The sequence below is a fragment of the Trypanosoma cruzi genome, genomic scaffold, assembly GCF_000209065.1.
Source record: "Trypanosoma cruzi strain CL Brener 1047053517051 genomic scaffold, whole genome shotgun sequence".
NCBI lineage: Eukaryota > Euglenozoa > Kinetoplastea > Trypanosomatida > Trypanosomatidae > Trypanosoma > Trypanosoma cruzi.
This window is the reverse complement of record NW_001849392.1, coordinates 17,797-31,712: the sequence shown is the minus strand read 5'-3', so window position 1 is coordinate 31,712 and position 13,916 is coordinate 17,797. Positions and strand designations below refer to the sequence as shown.

The 13,916-nt window shown below is 49.3% G+C and overlaps 4 protein-coding genes and 2 pseudogenes across 4 annotated transcripts, besides 20 other annotated features; all 6 read right to left on the bottom strand.

The window, feature by feature from the left end:
- Positions 1-13,916: part of a sequence feature (heterozygous, Esmeraldo-like haplotype) that runs on past the window's edge.
- Positions 111-2,771, bottom strand: Tc00.1047053511109.60 (hypothetical protein, conserved; the record flags this gene model as incomplete). Its single annotated transcript, XM_808087.1, has 1 exon — positions 111-2,771. One exon carries the CDS (start codon positions 2,769-2,771, stop codon positions 111-113), a length of 2,661 nt encoding a protein of 886 aa, XP_813180.1.
- Positions 2,912-2,960: a sequence feature (T-rich).
- Positions 3,093-4,853, bottom strand: Tc00.1047053511109.50 (annotated as a pseudogene).
- Positions 4,922-4,976: a sequence feature (T-rich).
- Positions 4,996-5,043: a microsatellite.
- Positions 5,134-5,159: a microsatellite.
- Positions 5,222-5,260: a sequence feature (AT_rich).
- Positions 5,282-5,320: a sequence feature (CT-rich).
- Positions 5,380-5,401: a microsatellite.
- Positions 5,752-5,800: a sequence feature (A-rich).
- On the bottom strand, positions 5,827-7,023 carry Tc00.1047053511109.40 (hypothetical protein, conserved; the record flags this gene model as incomplete). Its single annotated transcript, XM_808086.1, has 1 exon — positions 5,827-7,023. One exon carries the CDS (start codon positions 7,021-7,023, stop codon positions 5,827-5,829), a length of 1,197 nt encoding a protein of 398 aa, XP_813179.1.
- Positions 7,159-7,180: a sequence feature (AT_rich).
- Positions 7,358-7,414: a microsatellite.
- Positions 7,704-7,764: a sequence feature (A-rich).
- On the bottom strand, positions 7,967-10,492 carry Tc00.1047053511109.30 (dynein intermediate chain, putative; the record flags this gene model as incomplete). The annotated part of the gene is made up of 1 exon (XM_808085.1): positions 7,967-10,492. One exon carries the CDS (start codon positions 10,490-10,492, stop codon positions 7,967-7,969), a length of 2,526 nt encoding a protein of 841 aa, XP_813178.1.
- Positions 10,546-10,600: a sequence feature (T-rich).
- Positions 10,620-10,661: a microsatellite.
- On the bottom strand, positions 11,040-11,969 carry Tc00.1047053511109.20 (hypothetical protein, conserved; the record flags this gene model as incomplete). The annotated part of the gene is made up of 1 exon (XM_808084.1): positions 11,040-11,969. One exon carries the CDS (start codon positions 11,967-11,969, stop codon positions 11,040-11,042), a length of 930 nt encoding a protein of 309 aa, XP_813177.1.
- Positions 12,045-12,068: a microsatellite.
- Positions 12,068-12,087: a microsatellite.
- Positions 12,249-12,276: a microsatellite.
- Positions 12,381-12,414: a sequence feature (AT_rich).
- Positions 12,416-12,439: a microsatellite.
- Positions 12,635-12,655: a microsatellite.
- Tc00.1047053511109.10 lies at positions 12,920-13,852 on the bottom strand (annotated as a pseudogene).

Genomic DNA, 13,916 nt, shown 5'->3' with positions numbered 1-13,916 from the left:
ATTTACTGAGAGTGAAAGAAAGAGAGTCCCATCCTCCGGTCAAAGCAAATAATGAAGGCACCCTTATTCTTCTTCTTCTATTTCTCCATTTCATCTCGTATTATTTCGCGCTACGGACGTGAAAAAAAGGAGTCCGAAAGAAGTACACCGCCCCCGTGACGGGTTGACTTTTTCCTGCTCCTGTTAACTTGCGCGAAACTTGCGGGTACTCCGCTTGGGAAGTAGTCCTGCGGGGGCGTGACGCGACGTGGGCAGTGTAAAGGTTCATGGTGTATCTTACGGTGAGGCTGCAGACAGATGGGGCAATGTGTCGCCGCGTGAAGTCCCTGCGGTACGGCTGGGCATCTGTCGTACAGGTGGCCAAATTTTCCACATTTAATACAGAACAATTTCTCCGCGTTATGACGGAGCTGTTCCTTGTCCAACTGACCTCCTACCTGGGCGCCCATCTCATTCCAAGAGAGCCTGGGACACTGCGTAATGTGATGCTTCCCACTGCAGTACGCACAACGCAGGCGGTGTTGATGCAAAGCTGGCCGTTGATTGTGACGGCGCCAAGCATGTGGATTAAAATCCTGCGTTGGGGCAGTGTTTGGGATTGAAATAAAGTTTGCATCATCCGTTTTTCTCGTGGCATTTTCAAGAGCATCTGTCACATCATCCACAGTTGTCAACAAAATGTCATCCAAGGCTTTTCTTTCCAAATTGGACTTGTCTGATTCCGTCACTGAATTGTCTTTTGTGATTCCCTTTTTACTTTTCTCCCCTTCAACAGTAGAGCCTGCCTCATTGGATATTAACGGAACTCCCCCTGGGCATGTACTCCAGACGTGACCACGCGCCCCACAGTATGCACATCCCAATTCGCCACACTCCTCCCTTCGCACAATGGTGGAATGTCCACCGCCCCATGCTACATTCACTTCACGCTGCGGTGGGAGGCACCGCATGCTGTCATTCTGGAGCAGCGTGTTGTATGTCTCGCAGTCAACAGCGGCCCCACGGCTCACAAAAGACATACGCTCTGCAACATTGTTACAGTATGCCTCTGAAAATTCACTCCCCTCCATTCGAAGAAGAAGATGTTGGACGGCACTCGTGTTGGCTTCGTTCCTTGGATCTGGAAAGTGAATCGCGGTGCATTCCAAGCCACTGCCGAACACTAACTGGGCAACAAGAAAGAATGTCTTCTCATCCTTCAAGTTTCCAAGCGTCTCCAAGAGAAGACGGTAGCGATGACCACGCAGACCGCTTCGTTCTGACACCTGCTCCATGTGCTTTAACAAATCGGCCTGTGGTTCGATAGCTCCACCCACAGGGGATAATGCAGTAGGGATGCTGAGGAGTGGCTCGGCCACCAATTCCAGCGGAGATCCCTCTCGCAACATGTGTTGGGCGGCCATTGGTAAATCTGCAATTTTCGCCCGTGACACTGTGTGTATTTCCTGTGAGACCGTCTGCATGGCCTCCGCAAGCGCAATATCATTCACAAAATCGTTCATGACCGTAAAGTTGGCGGCTGCGAAGGCTGCCTTGATCTCCTCGTCCGATGCATTGTTGGTGGAGACCTCATACAACGCCAATTCACAGGCATCGTTGAGGGTGACTAATCGAAAATCAAATCTGAACGGTTTCCCAGTAAGACGACGGCTTCCTCGCCTTCCCCACTGCGGTTGGTCGAGTGGGGCACCTTCGTTCCCGTCCGGGTGCGGGGTCAATGCACGGTCCACGTCGCTGCAATCAACATTTATCTCATTAACCGCTTCCCTGTCTGGCGTCACCCTCACATCCAGTGCAACACGCATTCGGCACTCAGGCCCGATCCATGGATGAGGAGTAACGTCTTCCTGGCCGGTCATTTTGCCTCGGCATATTGTACACCCTCCTGCGTTATTATCCTCCGCAACGGCATCCATCGCCAGTCGTGATGATGATGATGATGACGAAAAAGATTTCATTACCGTAGGTGGCAGAAAAAGTTCCTTGAGCCTCTGCTGCTTCTTCAGGATTCTCTGCACACCAGGTGGAAGTTGATACCCACTGAGATACCCAGAGACGGTGCCGTGAGGCAACAAACACCGCTCCTTGAGACTAATAAATCCTCCCTGTAGCAAAGGATAAGGATATGCGCACGGAGGCAAACTCCCATCCACTTCGCTTACAATAGAGATACTCCCCGCCACACCCGAGATGCTACTGGAGCGCTGGAGAAACTCTTGGACGTAAGGATTTTTAAAGGCACTCTCTGTGGTTCGCCCGGCTGCATTCCTTTCACGTAAGGCACGTCGTACTCGAACAGACACGCACGGAGGAAGGCGACAGAGCACACGGTAAACAGACCGTACAAGATGCAGCCGATGGCAGTTGCGAAGGAACATAAACTCATGAGGTGAACAGGCAATAAGTGAAGTTCCCTTTCGCTGTGCCGTCAACGCATTCAATTGCGACGCCGTGGCATAACGCGATAACGCTGGGTGAATGAGTGGTAAAGCTACACGCGGTATGCCGCTTCCGGGAGGCAGGAGGTCAGTCATCCGACCGAGCAGAGAGTCACTCACATCCGTTGGTTCTACTGCCGGAGTGTCCCGTGGCGAGGCAGAAAACAAATGTCGTCCGCTGCTGCACGCGGCCACCTGTGACGTGGCAAAGTACGGGAGGCCAGAAGGTTTGTACACGGCAATGGTCGGCACCGTGTGGCCACCTTCACGCTCAACCCCAAGGCTCCAAGAAGACTGCAGCAGCCGAAGCGGACGCGCCACTCGATGCGACATTTCGTCCTCCTCCTTCTTTTTTTTTTTACTCGATCAGCTTCTTGAGTCTCTAAGGTGCCCACTACCAACTTCTTTTATTTGTTTATAAATTGCACACGCTGGGAGTGGTGTGCATGCTTGCATCCACAGAATGGAACAATAAATAAATATAATAATAGTAATAAAGAAAAAAATAATAAAAAAGAAAAAGGCCATAAAAGAGCAGGGTGTAAAGCAACACATTCTTTTTCTTTCCTCTTTTTTTTTTTTTTTAGCAGGAGAGGGGGCATCCTCACAGTCACCGTTCCGAGGAAGAGAAAGCTGGTCGCCCATGCTGCCACCATCATGTGGGCACCACGCCCTCAACCTCCTCCCGTGGTGGTGGGGCAAGCCAAAAACAGCATCGGTACCCGTCAAATATCAACGGCCGCTGAATGGGAACACGACGATGCTGCACAAGTTTTATGCACTCCTGCGCCGCCGCCGCCCCAACGATACACGCCGTGGCAGCTGGTTCGCCACCACCAAACCGAGCCACTTCCATGCATGCCTTTGCCGTGAGTTCCATGCCGCAGCGGTATCCTTGCCATGCCTCCTCAATTATCCGCAACAACTCCTTCGAGTCATCTACCCACGCTGCATCCGGCTCTGCGCTGGGATGAAGCACTTGCCCCGGTGATCGCCCAAACTGCTCCTCAAATCGGTGCGCAGCTAAAAGAGCCATGTATAATTCCACAGTGAACCGCTCCTCCTCACTCTCGCATTCGTCAAAATAGTGACAAACACGCTGCCATCGCAGTGGTGCGTCCGTGGCCGTCTCATCGAGATCAGGGCCAAATCGCACGAGTTGTAATGTCCATATATTCTGAACCAAAGCCCGCGTCAGGTCAGAGATTTCGTTCGCATCCACTACGGATGCACTGCTGTCGTGACTGCAGCCAGCAATAGCTTCCATCGCGTAGTCGTACACCAATTTGCAATCGTCTCGCAATTTTTTGTCGTAAATGGCACGCAGCTCACCGTACCACTGTGTTGTGGTGGTGAAGTCCGGTACATATCCGCAGAATGGTGGCACTCCATCATTTTCTTCCATGAATCGCTTGATTCCATGCAGCACCAGCCAGTAAAGTGGTCTGTGATCATTAACCAATTGTCCATTAAGACACGGTGCATCACTACGAGGGTCCTGCAAAATGTCCTGCACTTTAATAGGCAACAGAGACGGACGGTTAAGAACCACACAACATTTCTCCATAGCCTCCATAAAACCCTCTTGAGGCGGGTGCGGCCTACGAATAAATGCGCCGACGACCCTTCTTACGGCATCATAGTCTGCCTTGGTGCGTGGCACAAGCCGTGGTGTGCCACGCTCCCGTCGAAGGCGTTGAAGAGCGTGATAGAGAATTGCAATCCATGGAATATGACTATGCAACTCGATATCGTCGCTAAAGAGTGAGTCATCCTCTGGATCATGCGCGTCAAACCAATCCTTCAGTTCAGGAAAAGGGTTGAAAATACGAAGGTCCTCCACACATGTTTCACTCTTTGGCTCTGCATGAATAATGAGCCGCTCCTTCTCCTGCACGTGAATGAGGCCCATTAGACCCAGCGTTTGCACGTACAAGAGCGGCGGTGCATTCTGAACCTTCAGGCAGACTGAAAGACGACGAAGCAAAAAGGCAGGTAGTCGTGGTGTCACCAAAATAAGAGAGGGCGGCGGCCATTGCTGGTCAAGCTGACCGTGCCACGCGCTTGCATGCCAGTCGACAAGAAGTTCTCCACCCACGAGACACATGACTCCACACAAGCCATTCCATTTGACTGCGGATTTAATGCACTGAGATGCTGCAGCAAAGCCTCCGAGAGTGGGCGGCGTGAGATGTAGTCATCGACGGAGAGAAAAAAATTATTCCCCAGTGCCCCATCATCAACGGGGGCATCGTCCACGATGGTGTAGAAGCCAATCCCCGGCAGAATCAAGTTCTTCAGCACCTCCGCCGCCGTTGCCGTGGCGCCCAAAACCACAACATGCGCCTCCGTCAGTGAACGCTGGCCTGCAAGGCTCCACAAACGCAGCTGTCGGTCATACTTCATCCCATTCATCCGTGCGCAAAGGGGCGCCCCAACAGTAACGAGGCAAAGACAAAAATTCCCTTGCTAGTGATGATGATAAACAAAATCAAGAAGAAGCAAACATAAAAACAGGAAAAAAAAAAAAGAAAAACATCCATCACAATTTCCCGTATTCTTTATTTTTTTTTTTTTTATTATTGTTTTTTTTTTTCTTTTTTTTGTTGGTGTTCAAAAGGGACAGACAACCCCGTCCCCTCCACAGGAAGAAATAAGACATGCAAAATAACGAGAACTGGAGAAAAACGGAGGGAAAAAAAAAAAAAAAAAAAAGGAAAACAACTCCCGTAGAGATGCAAGAACGACGGAAGGGAAAATAAATACATCCGCAGCGAACTCACAAAAAAAAAAAAAAAATATTTTTTTTTTTTTTATTAAATCAATCAATCAATCAATTACACAAAAAGAGAGATAGAGAAAGAAAAAAAAAAAGGAAAAAATTCCCACGCCTCCGCAAGGTATGTACATAATTCTGCTGGGAGAAGTCCTTTAGAAAAGACCTCCCTCCCTCCCTCCCTCCCCAAAAAAAGGGCGAAAGGAAATACAAACATACACACACATAAATAGAAGAGAAGCAGCAACACACACAAACAAAAAAAAAAAAAAAGAGAGTCCTGGAGACATGAAGGCACTCCACTTCGTGGGTTCCCCTGTCTCCCCTCACGAGTGTCTCCCACTCTCAGCACTATTTCCCCCCTTCTGATGAATGTCACGCCCCAAAGTGTAATCGGTGATGTGTCTTAAATATATATATTCTCTCTCTTCTTTTTCTTCTTCTCGTTGCTGTTGTTCCTACCGCTGCCGTTGCTTTTATTATTCCCTCTTCTTTCCGTCAGAGCAAATAAAGAAAAATATTTTCCTGTTATCCTTCTTTGTTTTTGTTGTTGTTGTTGTTGTTTCTCCTTTTTGTTTTTGTTTTTTATTCTCGTTGCATGCATCGCGCTGCCTACATCAACTTGGGCATTTCATCCTTCTTCCACCGGTGTCGACTCGCACTGGACGCCCGCGAGTATGCCCTCGACCCCTCAGGCGGCAAACAAATAATGTTGTTGTCATTCTGCGTGTAGTACTGTTGACGCTGAATGAGTGAGTACTTTCTTGTGCTCTGCCCGCGATGGACAAAAAGACGACCTAGCACAAGTGTGGGCGGAATGGCTCCCGGCAGAGTGGGGTGATTAATCGGTTGCAGGTTCCTCTTAAGATCATAAAGTCTAACAGCCTCATCAATTTTGCCAACAACAGCACCTGGAACAATTCCACGCGCCGCGGCAGCTTCTCGCGGCACACACCACGCAAAGCCCCTTGAAGCACACTCAGAGCATATTGCGCCGTTGCCCATTGCCCTGAAGTAAGCATCCGCAATATCGGTGCGACCACACAACTTGCAACTGATACACTGTGGATGAAAAAACAGCTTTCCGGCAGGAACACGAGTAACTGGGTCAACAGGAGCACCGCACTCTGCACACATCACATAAAGATCCTCTACAGCAAATATGGGTCCTTTATAATACGAAGAAACACCATTGCGTGCTCGGAACGCCATGTATTCTTCATTGGGTGTCATACTATTCACGGTGCGGAATGGCGCATAATTACCGGCCGAGTAAAACCTGTTTCCCGTAGAAGAATCATAACTCCCCATCTTAAACGATCGGTTTGACGCATCCCGCGCTCGAAAATCAGATCCTATTCCCTTCTCAAGCAATGACAAAGCCGTTAAAGGTGGAAGCGTTTTGGACATTTGGAACCGGGTTTCGGTAGCAGTACTCAGAGACTCCGCGTCCCCTTCCTTTGTGGTGCTGCCCCCCTTGCGGCTATGCGGCGTGGGATGAGCACCTAATAACGTTCGCAATTTTGTATCAATATTCCCTTCAACTTCCACAATTCCCTGCATACCTCGTTCTTCATCGCGTTGTTCCTCTTGTGGTGCCACCTCCAGTTGTTGTTCTTCTGCCTGTTGCTGCTCCTCCTTTTGTTGCGGCGGCGGCGGCACAAAAGCGACTTCTTCCACGGCGGCATCAGCAGCGCCAACGCCGGTCATTTCTTCAACATTTGCCTCTTCCTGTAGTTGCTGTTGTGGCGGAACTGAATGTGGTGATGGTTGTGGTTCCGCCTCACGTTCCTCCGGATTTGTCGACATGCCAAAGTCTCAGAACCCTCGTAAAAAAAAAAAAATAAGATGGCTCCGTGCTGTCTTGCCTTTGCTTTTCTTTATCGTTGTTGTTGTTGTTGTTGCTCTCTCAAATATCAACAGTCACCAGCACACAAAGCGCCCTTATTTTTTTTTTTTTTTTTTTCCCACACCCTTTCCCCTGTCCCCCTCTCTCTCTGCTAATACTGCTTCTTCAACTCCTTCTAACAGGTGTAGAAAGTTGTTATTGGCTCGTGTTGGCTTCCCCAGAACTGCAAGCTAAAAAGGCACAGCCAATAAACTCTAAATCCCTCCGATGAAGCATCGGAGCGATCAAACGCACAAACAAAAAATAATAAGAAAAAAAAAAAGTAAAAAAAAAAAAAAAAAAAGAAAGAAAGGCAAATTCCGCTAGTGTAGTGGTATTGTACGCATACAACATGTCTACATGAAAGGAGACTATCCTATGAAGAGCCCGTTTTTTATTCATGTCTCTTCTTCTTCTTCTTTTTTTTCGTTCACACACAGACACTCACGCATTCATTTGTGTGTATTTGTGCTTCTCAGTCTCTATCATTTACATCGCGAAGACCGGTGCCAGCCGGCTCAGACAGTGACACTGAGAGCGTCACTCGAGGGCCACACTCCCCTCACCCCCATCACCACCTTCATTGCCTTCAATCTCCTCCTTTTTTTTTTTTTTTTTGTTTCGATTCTCACAGTCTTTTTTTCTTTTTTTTTTTTTTTTTTGTTGTGTTGCGGTTGTTTGGTGTGAGGTTGACACATCACTGTTGCCGTGCAATGCACAGGCACTCCTCTTTCCTTTTCCTCCTTTTTATTCATCCTCGACATTTCTCTTCGGCCCCTCCCGCACCCTCTTTTTTTTTTCTTTTTTTTTTTCATTCGTATTTTGGGGCTTCCGTTTCCTGTTGCTCATTTCATCCAGACACAATTACGAGATTGCCTTGCGAATGGCCTCCTCGAGCTGACGCTCCTGTTCATCGGCTAACATGTTCATGCCGCTATAGTACGGTGAAAGAAGGCGAAATAGGGTCACGTCACCCTTTTCGTCCCCAACCACCAGCACAGCGGCATCCTGTTCCGCAAAGAGAACACACGCAAGCCGGCGCTGATCCAAAAACTGCACAGTGGAACGGGGATGAATGGAGTCCATGATGGTCCACAGCTCCACGTTTCCCTGGGCTGTCACGGTGGCAAAGGCAGTAGAGTTCGTGTAGGACCACGCGATATCCTGCACGGCATTTTGATTCGGACTATCAAACTTCAGTAATTGTGTGGATTGCCCAAGACGATACAGTCGCGAGCTCCAATCCGCCGAACAAGTGAGGAAGTATTCATCGCTATAAGGAGACCATCGCACGCGGTAGACAAGTTCCGAGTGCGGCGCGTAGTCCAACTCGTAGTTCTCTGTTTGGCTCTTGTTACATTGATGAACAGAGCCGTCCTCTGTGCCAACAACATATACTGTGCCATCTGCAGGAGACACGTCCATACACATACCGCCACATTGTCGGGAAAAAAGTGCATCGCGCCTGCGTCGCTGCTGCATATCTCCATTACGTTTACCACCATTAGTGCCGTTGTCTGCAATGACAGGCTCACAGGCAGCGCCACCTTGCCGCTTCAACGTCATGAGATCGGGTGCCACACGTTCGATTGTTTTTCCAACCGCCCACTGGACGACACGTCCGTCACCGGAGATGGACATGAGGAATTCCCCACGCTCTTTACCGCGTGCCACCCACTTCATCTCCCAAACCGCCCCAGTGTGCTGCCCACTCGTCAAAGTTGTCTTGATGGCAGGGACATTTGAGTCTTTTTGGATGTCATAAATAAGAATCCCACCCTCCATGTTACCGACAGCAAGAAGACTTGGGTGCTCATACGAAAACGCTACCGACGATACTCCCGCCTCTGTGTTCAGCTGAATGACGCGCTCTGGTGCGAGGGGGTTCTTTAACGACCAACAGCACACAATGCCTCCCTGGAATGTGTTTGCAGGTTCCACGCCTAGTGCGTCCTGTCCTCGAACTGCACTGTAGCCAACGGCAAGAATATCATTTTCCTTGCAGTTCCACGCCATGCAAGTAACGGCGCGATCCCTTGTTTGGGGCGATCGAAAGGTCCACAAACCCTTAATATCTTCTGAAATCCTTAGTGGTGGAAGTTCAGACTTCAACAAAGGCGTGGCGGCCACGGCGGGAGCCACATCATTTGGTTCCTGCACCTCTGCCGCTACTGCCATCTCCGTCTCTTCCAAATTTGAGTTTTCCTCCTTCTCGGAGGCTCGAGGTACACGGCGTGCCGCAGGGTCCATCGTGATTCCTCGGTATGACAACTGCACCTCCTCCATCGTGTTCTGGACAACAACTCGCTCCATAACACGTAAAGTCGGGAGCAATGAATCGGCAAACATCCACGATAACATAGAACGATTATTTGAAAGGCTGCTTCGCTCACCAGTTGTTTCCGATGGGACCTCTTTTTCTTGCTCCTCCCCCGTCTCTTCCAATTCGCCATCTTCCTCATCGACTTCTTCTTCCTCGTCCTTCATGACATCTGTATCTTCTGCCAGAAGAGCGGTAAACTGGTCACGCAACAACCACGGCGTCACCTGCAATGCGCCTGCATCCTTCTTTTTCGGAGGGCAAATGGAGCAGTGAATGGACTTCTTGGGCACAATAAAGGTCCAGGAGCCCTTCTCCTGAAAACGTGTGCCTTCATCAACGCGCTTTGCCTCCACTAACTCCGCATACGCCGCATTGCGATCCTGCACTTCCTGCAGCTCCTCCTTTCGTTCATTGGGTACAATTTCATCTTGATGTGTGTAAAGCATAATGGTTGGAGTCTCACAAAGGACAACAGTCGTTTTATCCTCAAACCACATGTGCCTTTCCTCCCGTGTTAGGACGCGTTTCTTCGGAGCAGAAAAGGCATCCTCCAATTGAAAGGAACCAGCCTGGTATTGCACAGTTTGACCTGGGGCGGACAACGTACTGGAAGAAAAGACGGACGCGCGGCGGTCGACAGAGACGCTTGTCAGCGAGGACGAGGCCGTTACAAAGCCAGTCTGTGATGGACTGTACGGGCTTGTGTTCGAGGCAACATTCAACGCATCTATTGAGCTGGCGTTCAGCAATGAAGAATGAAAAATGGAACTACTCTCCAGTGGAAGCAACAGACTGATGGAACTCATGCCTTGGTGACTCTCGCGGGGAACACCATTAGCGTTTGGTCGCTTCTGCAGCGGCAATGGCGTCCGGTCAACCCCATTGTCAAGAACATGGACTGTCGACTCAAGCTCCTGCCAGACTTCGTTGGAGCGATGACGCGACTCCGTTCTTGTGCGCCGCGATCGCGAGAGACGACTAACGACTGTGCTGTGACGTTCCGATGCACGCATTAAAGAGCTCTGCGGGCCTTTTCTTTGTTCCGCATGACTCGACGACTTCTGCATCCCGTGCAGGGAGGAGAGAAAAGAACCGGCTAAACAGAAGCACGCAAGCACACAACAAGAAAAAAAAAATAAAGAAAAAAAGTATTTAAAAAAAAAAAGGAGAGAAAATCTCCTCTCCCTTTTCTCCTTTTTTTATTTATTTATTTATTTATTGTTTGTTTGTTTGTTTTTTCTTTGGCTCTTGTGTTCCCTTCACATGCACATACAAAAAAAAAGAGAAAAAAAATTGAATGGCTCTGTCTGCAGCAGGCTTTGAACCCGCGATAGGCCGAAAGGGGGGGGGGGGAAACAACAATAACAAAAGAAAAAGTGACAGGAGAAAAATTGCCGCCCATGACAAAAGTGAAAGAGACATGACGCCCTAAATGCACATATATATATATATATGTATAATTCATGTGCAATTTATTATTGTTGCTGTTGTTTTGGAGTCACTCACCCTTTTGTTTTCTTTTTTTTTTTCCTCCTCCTTCCACTTGGCGCCCCCCGTGATACGCCCCTCGCATGGAAGGGAAAAAAAAAAAAAAAAAGAGACGTGTGATGGATGTCACATGCGCCCCTCCACAAATTCCCAGACGGGCTCCACGTTGAATGGGTGCCGCCCTGGATCCACAACAGAGGAGACATCCGCAAAGTGTACAGGAACCGGAAAATTGTCAAATGTGAACTTGCCGGATTCATCCAGCGACAGCTGATGCGCAATGCCATCCCTTCTGCCGCTGTCACCGCCACCAGCAAATTTACTCTTTTTGTGCCCCACCACGACCCTAGCCGAGTTAAGAATACTGTCAAGACTCTGCAGATCACCCCGACGCGACGTAACAAAGCGGGTAATCTCCGCCTCAAGCAGCTTCCGCACTGCCTTGGCGGAGTAACTCGTCAACTCGTCCCGCTTGGTGCATGCCACCAGCACACGTTGAACACCGTAAAACGCAGATGAGGTAAAGACGGAAAAGATGAGCTCCGCGAGCGCCTGAGCCCCTTCTTGTCGATCATCTTGAATGGTAACGGCGTCCACCACCACGACAACGCTCATTGCCTCCTCAACTGCGGACAAAAGCGAATCACGCAGACGACGGTGACCGGGAAAGTCTACAACAACCTGAGACGCATTCGCCCCATTTGAAAACCTCGACGGCGCAGAAAATGATGACTCCTCCTCCTCCTTCTCCTTGTGACTCGAGAGTTGACGTCGGGTCATGACTGCACGATTAGGCTGCATGCTCGTCCGCGCAGAAACACATTTCTGTGCAACAAGCTGTGCAAAAAGAGCCGTCTTTCCACTTCCGCACAGTCCAATCAACAACAATGTGTGACGGTGCCGCGAGTAGACGCCAATGGCTCCAAAAACATAACGTGAAATAAACCTGGCTATGAAAAGCGCGACAATGACAGTGACAATTCCAAAAAAAAGAAATCTCGCAGTTCCACCGCTCTCCGCATTCGTCTCTTTAATCTCTGGCACTACTCCAGTCATGAGAGCGCACACCACCACCACCACCACCGCTTTGAAAGCCCCCTCTATCCCTTTTCCACTCGTGCCCGCCCAAATACACACACACACACACACACACACTCTCTCTCTCTCTCTCTCTAGCTATAAATATTTCGCCCCCCACCTTACTGGGCCCAAACACAAAGAAAAGAAACAAAACACAAATCCCTCCTCTCTTCTATTCAATTTTCTTCTGCAACAAAAAGAGAACGTAAAGAAGAAAAAAGCATTCGGCACCGCCAAGAGGTACTGCAAACAGGAACACACACACACACACACACACACACACGGCAAAAGCAACAACAAAATCAGCACAACCAAACGCACAGACAACTTTCAAGCACAAGAATCTTCTCATAATTTCAAAGGCTTTCATTTACCTCAAGCAAAAAGATATATATTTATTTATTTTAAAAAAAAAAAAAAAGCATACATACATACATACATACGTATTTTAGAAGAATGCAAATTTGTCACCTTAAGCCATAGACTCATTTATGAAACAACACATCTGCGGGAAATAAGCGCACAACCCCACACAGATAAAAAAAAAAAAAAGCCAACGGCAGCACAACAAAAAGATAAAAAATTAAATAACAAGCAAATAGTGGGGGGGGGGGGGGGGAAAGATGACTCGCGTTTATTTGATATACATATACATATACATACTCTTATGTATTTAAGAATAGATGAAATTGATAAGAATCTCGCACGGCTTGCGGAAAAAGATGTACGCCTCGGCGTGCAGAGCGGATAAAGGGGAGCCAATAATTCCCACTCACTTCCCACAATAAAAAAAAAAAACACCCTTGTAATAGAGACGCTGATAAGAGAGAGAGTCCCCAAAAAACCACAAAAGTAAAAAAAAAAAAAGGTCTTAGAACAAATGGACTCACCGCGCTGGGCAGCACGTCATCGCCTCGGTTACGCCGCCTAGCACAATAAGAAGCCGAAAACGGATGCCACGGCAGCAAGCATCAGAAGCGGTGCACGCAAAAGCAATGGAATGCCGCCGCCATCCACCCGCGGTCTCGTCCTTTGAATGCGGGTGGCTGTGGAATTCCTGCCAGACGCCGCGTCATTCCCCTTCTTCGCAGCAAATTTCTTCATCACCTCAGCAACGGCAGCCTTTTTCGCGGCCTCCGCCGCCTCCCGGTCCTTCGCTCTTCGTCTCTCCTCCTCCCTCTCCCGCTGCCGCAGCAGCGCACTGGCCGTTGCGGCAACGTCTTGTGCCAAAGTCCGCGCCGCTGCTGCCTTCTCTGCTGCTTCCAGGGTTTTCCGCGCCGCCGCTGCCGCCTTCTCAGACTCCGCCTCCGCCTCCCTTGCCTTCTTTACGGCAATTGCAGTATGCTCTGCCGCCTTGTCCAATAGACCCTCTGTTTTGGAATTCTTATCCTTCTTATCGGCCTTAACTTGGTTCAGCACCTCGTATGCGGCATCGAGCGTCGCAATCTCTGCTTGTTGTGCGGCCTCCTCTGCAGCCTCGCATTCGGTCACGGCAGCCTTAGCTTCATTGTTGGCTCCCCTCGCATCTCGTAATGCCTTGCTCAGTGTCATAGCCTCCGCGCCAAGCTTTTTTAAAGCCATCTCTGCTTCTCTCTCAAGCCCAGCTGCCTTCGCCGCACTTAGTTTAGCTTGCACACAATGCTGGCTGGCCTCATCCACCTCCTCCCGCGCCTTAAACATCGCCTTGAATGCCCAGTCAAAAGCTTCTTTCATATTAGTCGGTATCGCCGAAGCATTGACATCCTCAGTGGTATTAGCAGCTGTATCATCCGCCGCACACGCGGAATTAGGAAAGCAGCAGCAGAGCGCAAAAACAGCAGGGCACACAAGAAAGGGCGCATCACCATCACCGCCAGCATCGCAAAAAATGAACTTGCCTTACACTGTAAAGCCAACCTTTGACGGCATGGGAGAGCAAGGAGA